At 36.6% G+C, this 8,420-nt stretch overlaps 1 protein-coding gene and 1 long non-coding RNA gene across 2 annotated transcripts; one reads left to right on the forward strand and one right to left on the reverse strand.

Annotated features, from left to right (window-relative positions):
• The first annotated feature begins 1,573 nt into the window (after positions 1–1,573).
• On the forward strand, positions 1,574–3,065 carry LOC132122755 (uncharacterized). The gene is made up of 4 exons (XR_009426428.1): positions 1,574–1,647; positions 1,736–1,806; positions 2,482–2,603; positions 2,719–3,065. It is a non-coding gene; the product is annotated as an uncharacterized LOC132122755 (long non-coding RNA).
• Positions 3,066–5,942: 2,877 nt separating this feature from the next.
• LOC132122750 (zinc finger protein 93-like) lies at positions 5,943–7,712 on the reverse strand. The gene has a single exon (XM_059533127.1). The coding sequence runs from the start codon at positions 7,561–7,563 to the stop codon at positions 6,076–6,078; it is 1,488 nt and encodes a 495-aa protein (XP_059389110.1). The 5' UTR covers positions 7,564–7,712; the 3' UTR covers positions 5,943–6,075.
• Positions 7,713–8,420: the final 708 nt, after the last annotated feature.

An 8,420-nucleotide genomic window follows, 5' to 3' on the forward strand; every position in this document is an offset into this window, starting at 1 on the left:
TGGGGTTTTACAGGCTCTTTCTGTCTCACCCTCGTGCATGGAATTTGCACCGGGCTCTGTAAAGGTGTTGATGCAACTGAGGCCTAATTATGTCCCTAAGGTCACTTCTAACCCCTTTCGTTTTCAACAAGTGGTCTTGGAGGCTTTATCCCCTGCTGAGGCGGGGTCAGGAGATCTAAGTCTTTGCCCTGTCAGAGCGCTAAAGACTTATGTTGATCGAACAGCCCCATGGCGTGAGTCTGACCAGCTGTTTGTCTGTTTTGGACATAAGAATAAAGGCCATGCTGTCACAAAACAACGCATGTCCCATTGGCTGGTGAAAGCAATATCTTTAGCCTATGAGACGTGCGGACTCGCTACGCCCTTAGGAATTAGAGCTCATTCCACTAGAGCAGTGGCTTCTTCACAAGCTTTTCTCAGTGGATCTTCTATGGATGATATCTGTGCTGCGGCAGGTTGGTCCTCACCGAGCACTTTTATCAAGTCTTACAGTCTGGATGTGAGGATGGCTCCTGGCTCCCGGATTCTCTCCACTTGAGCAGATGCTTCCTTGGATCCCAGCTATCAGCTATCACCGTCACCGCAGCATCGAAGTGACCTATGAAAGGGAACATCTCGGTTACGTATGTAACCATGGTTCCCTGAGTAGGGAACGAGATGCTGCAGTCCTGGCCGTTCCATACCTTGATAGCATTCTTCTTCTTCAGTTTATGAAATCTGAGCGAAATACCGTGCGGCACCCAGGTATACGATGTGTGCGAATGCGTAGGGGTGGTGCCAAGCGCTATTTGGCCAATAGGATTGGCGGGATGGTATAGGGCTTCAGACATTCGTCACACCGAGGGGTGTTCCCATACGGTGACGTCACCGCAGCATCTCGTTCCCTACTCAGGGAATCATGGTTACATACGTAACCGAGATGTTCTCTTGTATTGAATAGTGAAGCACCTGGGCTCAATGCTGCCCCCCACTGGACTGGAGTTTATATACATTTTTTTATATAAATATTTATGCATTTATGCATTTAGCAGACGCTTTTATTCAAAAGTCGCTTACAGTGCATTCAGGCTAAAATGTTATACCTAACATGTGTTCCCTGGGAATCGAACCCACAGCCTTTTGCGCGAGTAACCCCAGAGTGCAGTCTGGACGATGGGGCGGGGCGACACTTCGAGGTACCATATTTATATACCATATTTGTTTTCCCCGCCTTTGACATTTTGCTCCGAGCCAGCAGGGGGCAGTTTGCGTTGAAACAAACAGAACGGTGGCAACTGCAGCAGCAGAGTAATAACGCTATTCCACGTTGATTGCATGAGGTGAGTAAAAGTGGTTGTGTAAATATCTTATAATATTAAATGCGATGTTCGATCATTTATTTATCCATGGTATGTTCAATTTGAATAATTATTGTTAATAATTGTTATAAATTGCTCATTTTATTGTTCTTTGTGGATTGTAACAGTACACTCTGTGCATGGCTTTAGTTCTTAGGTTTGATTTTACAGAGGTATGCCATTACATTTGTCAAGTTATTTTAACAGACATGCATGATTATTGTGTGTATATTATTATTATTATTTTTCAGGATGACATGATCAGGAGGTGGCGGTGTTCTGTGCTCCTCGACAGCTTCACTCCGCAAATGTATGTAGCTGTTTGAATTATGCTACATGAAACATTACTCTGTACTATATCTAGCAATATACCTACCTCTTGACATTTGTTCTTTTAGAGCTCAACCACTGAGGGGAGGAACTTCACCATTCAAAAGACAATGTCTTCAGGCAGAGTCCAGCAAAGCAGGTTATTTGTGCACATATATTCATTAAGAACTAATAATTACATGTGTGTACATGCAGAGGTATTTTAGTTATTACAGCTACATAGTTGTTCAGATATGAAATTGGGATCATGTACAAGTACTATATTGGTCCGCACCGTGGATTATTTCATATATAGCTATCAGTTAACATCAGCATCAAAGACATTTTAAAACATTTCAGCTTAATTCATTTTCAGACAGTAGCGAGTGTTTTAAATAACTTCTGTTTGCGATCTAGTGTGGATTTTGTTCACCATATAAAACAGAAATATTTATATTAAATGTAAAAGATTTTCATGTGGATCATGCATACAAATATATACAAATATCTCACTGGATTATTACAATTAATGGCAAAATGAATGTGTGGGAATGTAAACTAATATATCCTACTGACATACTACAGCAAAAGATATAAATAATTGGCTTAAAACTATTTTTTTCAATGTGAAAATACTAACATGCCTAATACTTCTGCACAGTACTGTATATATTAAAATTTTATTTGTGGTATTATAAAAGAATGAGTATGCAGTTGTGACAACAATCTATAGCGTTTGTTTAAAGCAAGGTTGTCTGTAGTCAGTGTTTATATAATGTTTAATAACTTTTATATACATGTATAAATAAACCTATGTATGTTTTTGATTCAACAGCTTCCCCTGGAAATCCTCAGTGAAGTTATTTTGTCAGCGGGTGACTCTGCATATTTGACACTTTCTCTGGTTTGCAGATGGTTTAGGGATGTGGTCACTCAAGAAGTTTGCCTGGCTAGACAGTAAGATTTCCCCCTGTTTAATGCTCATTCTCCAATTGAACTTTGTAGTATGAGGCTGTTAAACTTTTTTTATTATTATTATTATCTTTCCTGTATTTTGTCTTTACACTATAAGTTGTGGCCAACTGGAAGAATTGTCCTCCTGTCTACCGGAACGAGTTCAGACGGATGTACAGCATCAGGGAATGCTTGCAGTGCAGAGCCCTTTTCAAGTTTAACCCACCAGGGTACAGGGAAGAGGCCGGCGTGGTGATCTTCTGGGCTTTTGTTTACACAGGATTTTGTTCCAAGGCATTTTGTTTTTGCGGCATGAAACACATTTGTGTGTTAAGTTCATTGAAGGGAAATAGAGAATGAACTGAGATCAACTGGTTTTGATGTATTAATTGATGTCATTTAAATTTAAAATTTGCAGTGTATAATGTTTTAGTAAAAAAGCAATGGCAAACACGTGCATGACAACAGGTTTCATTCATTTACATCAGTCTATCATTCTCATATTTGATGGTAACATCATTCGCTATGCATTGCTCATAATGAATTCTTAATTTAGTTGTGACAATTCGGTGTAATATTTCAATTACCAATGATTTTATAAAGTGTTTAAAGGGGTGATTAAATGTATTATGTTTTTTATAGAAGCGGGTAACTAAATAAATTCAGGATTAATGAGGTTTTCAGTAGTGCAGTTCAGAAAACAAATAACAGAAAGTGACGAGTGTTTTTGGGCAAGTTCTTTAGAACCTGTATAGTTCCTTCCTTGCAAAAAGTAACCATGGATTTATTGTAGTAAAATTTGTTGGCATATTAATTACCATGTGCTGTAATTATAAAAACACCATAGTTTAACATAGTTTTGTAGCAGAACCATGGTAAATTTTCGTAGGGGCTAAGGGAATGTTCAGTATATTATTGGTGACGTTCAGAGACTGATGACAATTTGTTACACACACACACATATATATATATATATATATATATATATATATATATATATATATATATATATATAATGTATATATAATTTGAATATATAAATCAAGGTACTCCATGACTATCTACATAACCATACTTCGCATTATATTGCTGTGTCATTTTAAAAAGCCAGCGAGTAATGCCGAGGTAGCGTCTACAGCCGTTAAGGGGGTAATTGTAAATTAGACCATTTATTTCTATTCTGTTCGTCGTAATCCAAAACTCTTTGTATTTATACGGGATGTTGTGGAAACGCAACAATAAATGCAAAAACACAACATTTATATTCGCTTTTTAATTTATATTAAAAGTTTATTCATCTGAGTGTCTACTTCCGTATTCCAATCCTGCTCACAGCGTCATAATTTTTTTTTTTTTTTTTTTAATTGTTTTAAGAATTACAGTTACAGTCAGGGGGGTACAACGAGTAAAGCAGATAAACAAACATAAAAAACATACATAAACAGCGACAAATTTACAAGTTAACTAAAAATTTTAAAGTGTTTACAGATTGAGACACACTTTGTAGCTTTCTTATTTTTCAAACCCAATATTGTGTTTAGGTATTGTAAAATTTCTGCTCTTAAAATGAAAAATAAAGGCTTGTTTCCTCCAAATTTACTTTTATGAATACTAAATTTCGCTAACAGAAGCAGCAGATTAATTAAGTAATATTCCTTATGAAAGGTTTTGTCATAAGCGAAAAAACCAAATAAAACATTTTTAAAACACAGTTGAAAGCTGGGCATGACATGAGCCTTAATAAAAGAACAGAAATCTGACCAAAAACACATTGTATGAGGACAACTCCAAAATAAATGATAAAATGTTTCATCGTGTAGATGACAAAATGTACACACTGTATCAATATCACAATTAAATCTGTTCACAAGATAATAATTACATGGGTAATATTTATAAATGAGTTTAAGTGAAATTTCTTTGATTTTGTTTGTGATTAAATATTTGTGAGGAAGTTTCCAGATATTATTCCATAACAGATTATCAGCATAACCATTCCAAAATGATATAATAGCAGGTCTGGAGACAATATCCCTTTGGAGCAAAGCCCGTACACCACGATTTTTATTTTTCATACAGGAAAGAGAGAAACAGATACGGCCTACTTCAGTATCAGCAGGATCAAACGAGTATGGAGGGAGCAGAGGACAGGTGTTTTTAAGAAGCATGTTTAAACCAGAAGGAACAGCATCCATAACCACAGCAAAGTCCTTAGGGGTAACTGGAATATTATATTTAGAAAGGAATTCAGAGTAGGTCAACATAAGACCTTCATTGTTATACAGTTGTCTAACAAAAACATTATCATTATAAAACCAATTCATAAGGAATAAAGATTTAGATTTATACAGAATATGCTTATTGTTCCAGATAAAACATCTGTTTGGAGAGAAATTGTGTTTATAGATTAAATTCCAGGAAAGAAGCATTTGTTTATGAAAGTTAGAAAGTTTTAAAGGAAGCTTGGTAATACTGTAGTCACAAAGCAAAAGAAATTGGAGACCACCAACTTGTGAAAAGATAAAGTGTGGTATAATATTCCAGATAGAAGTTGGTTTTTTAAGAAATTGCTTAATCCAGTTAACTTTGAAGGTATGATTAAGGGTGGTAAAATCTAAGAAGCGTCATAATTTTCTATAACAATAAGCTGTAAAATCGTCACTCATCTGTACACCAATAAACTCATCTTAATCATAAACCAATAACCCCCGAGGTGGGCGGGGCGAGTAATGCATTACGTGTCGCCCCGCCCCATTGTCCAGACAGCACTCTGGGCTACTTGTTTTGCGCTGCTAACCCAATGCTCTACCACTGGGCCACAAGAACACATATAGAGTTTATATGCGGCACAGCTGTTGCTACATTACATGACAAAACCCTAGAAATATTATACAAATATATTTAATTTTAAAATGAATTATTTACAAACAATTCTATAAATAAATTATCTAACTACATACATTTTATATTTTAAATTAATATATTTACATGCATATTTATTGTGACCTCTGAGGTTTTAAGCTGACAACATGAAGAATTTTTCACTGAATATTAAATATTTACTGCATTTTTTTTACTTTTTATGACCGTAGAAGCAGTAAAATGCCCTCATGTTGTTGGGGATAGCGGCAATTTGCACAAATCACAATATTCAATTAAAATATAAAATCAGTATTTTTGGTCGGATATTTATATATTTGAGGACCTGAAAAAATTATAAGCAGACTCATGTAGCATTAAGTCCAGCCACTGGAATAATGTTTGATTTAATTTAAACAGTGGCTTTTAGTTTTATGTCCTTAACTTTAAGAACACATTCACAGAAACTATTTCCTTCCAAAATTACAAGGAAAACATTTTATTTATTTATTTTTATAAATAAATACAGTCAAGCATTTCATGTTCATTTCAACTTTCATAAAATTATTTACAATCTTACATGAACTCCAAGCACCTTTTGGTAGACATTACCAGTTCAGCAGTCTGTAAGTGGAGCACATTTGTGAACTTTGCAGTTTCTCTGATAGGCAAAACTCTTCCAGCACTTAGTGCACGTGTACGGCTTTTTGCCAGTGTGAATGTGCATGTGTGCCTTCAAATTGTTGGGCTGTGTGAAACTCTTCAAACAAATGTCACAGGTAAATGGCTTTTCCCCGGTGTGCACGAGCCTGTGTCTCTTCAAATTGGCCGACAAATGAAACGCCTTCCCACAGGTTTCACACTTATGAGGTTTTTCACCGGTATGAGTGCGTACATGCATTTTCAGAGAGCTCGACAGCTTGAATCTTTTCCCACACAAAACACATTTGTGAGGTCTTTCTCCAGAATGCAGGAACATATGGGTTTTATACGAAGCCCTCAGAGAAAAGTCCTTACCACAGATCTCGCACTTGAACGGTTTCTCTCCCGTGTGAAGCTGCTCATGCATCCGGAGGGAATGTACGCTGCTGTACCTTCTCTCGCATAACGTGCACGTATGAGGCTTGCTGTTGTCCGAATGCAACTGCAAGTGAGCTTTTAACGCGTAGGCAGAGCTCAGGAACTTCCCACAGACGTCGCAGCGCTGAGCGTTGCTCTTATCTCCTGGATTTCCAATCTGATCATGTGTTAGAATGTGGTTCCTCAGGACGTAATTATACTGGAATGTTTTGCCGCACATTTCACACATAAATCGCTTTTCTCCGTGGACTCGCATGTGGCCTTTCAGAGTGCTTCTCTGGTTGAATCTTCTGCCGCACACCTCGCAGACGTACGGTTTGTCGCCGGTGTGAATGAGGATGTGGCGTTTTAGAGTCCCGGAAAGTGCAAAACTTTTCCCACAGATGTCGCAGGTGTGCGGCCTCTCGCCCGTGTGCACGCGGAGGTGGAGCTTCAGAAGTTTATGGTATTTGAAGCTCTTATTGCAGTGGCTGCATTTTATCGGCCTGTCATTTGAATGAATTCTCTTGTGGTAGTTCAACGTGCCAATCAGCGAGAAACACTTTCCGCAGGTGTCGCATCTGTATGGTTTTTCGCCTGTGTGCACTCTCTGGTGCATGTATAAGCTTCTTTTGATTGTGAATCCCTGTCCGCATGTTTCACAGGTAAATGGTTTGACGTCGGCGTGAACTAGTTTGTGCGCTGCAAGATCTCTGAAGCTCTTTCCGCAAGTAGCGCAGGGGAATTTCTTCTTCTCGAACTTCTGCGAGTGTTTGCGAAGGTGGGTCTCTAGCGCTCTCAGCAGTGTGAATTTCTTCCCGCACTTTTCACAAGTGTGAGGCCTCACGATTGAATGCACACGTTTGTGCTGCACCAAAGAAAACATCTTTGGAAAGGCCTTTCCACACTGCTCGCATTCAAAAGACTTGTTCACTTGTGGAGCTTTAGGTTGATTGGTTGATGTCTGCAACACATTTTCTTGATCTTCAGACCAGTCCCTGTCATCAGCTGCAGGTGAAATAAAAAACAACATGGTAAGGGTCATCGGGGTCAGTCAACATCAATCATAGTCTATTCATATATTCACAGATTAGTGAACTGGAAATAATTTATCTATAGGTCCTCAAGATTAACATGAGCCTGGCGAAACTGTGTGTTATGTCCCCTTTAAAGAACTATTGAAGGTGATTAAAATTCAAATTTAAAAACTTTAGCATTTAAACATTTAAAAACTATAATGCATATCAATGTTATATTAATATGAATTATATACATTCATTTATATACAGTATATATATTAATAATATTATATATTTTTTAGTTTGATTCATTTTATGTGCTTGTTATTTTTATTTAGCTTTAATATCTATTTACGTTTTAGTCATTTTAGTACTTAACCCCTTAACATTTTTTAACATAGATGAATTCATGAACAAAAACATTTTGTAACATGATTTTGAAGTATCATTTCCATGGCAATGCAATATCTGATTCTAAAATGGTTTTCAGTTGATATATAATTTCTTATGATTTCTAAAGCGTGATAGAAAAAAAGAAGACTTTCTTTGACAAAGGTCAGATCTCCTGTTAAGATTAAGATTTTTTAGGTGCACTCTTGTCATAAATTAATCTTACTTTTCCTACATATTTTCCTAACAAAAAAAGTGGTCAAATATGTATAAAGTCTTAGACCTTTCCAACGATATATAGTTTGTCATGATTAGATAAGGATTTAATTGTAAAATAGTGAAGTAACCTTAGGTGTCCCACAGAGGGGACAGATGACAGTTAAGGTTTAAACTTATTTTATTCCAGTTAGTTGCCATTAATTAAATTTTTTTCTATTATTTATATTTTATTTCAATTATCAATTAACAATATCAACACTGACATGTAAATTAA

Source organism: Carassius carassius, chromosome 41 (genome assembly GCF_963082965.1).
Source record: "Carassius carassius chromosome 41, fCarCar2.1, whole genome shotgun sequence".
In the NCBI taxonomy this organism is placed as follows: domain Eukaryota; kingdom Metazoa; phylum Chordata; class Actinopteri; order Cypriniformes; family Cyprinidae; genus Carassius; species Carassius carassius.

Coding starts and splice junctions, on each gene's coding strand:
- LOC132122750 (XM_059533127.1), bottom strand. CDS start 7,563: ATGACCCTTACCATGTTGTTTTTTATTTCACCTGCAGCTGATGACAGG.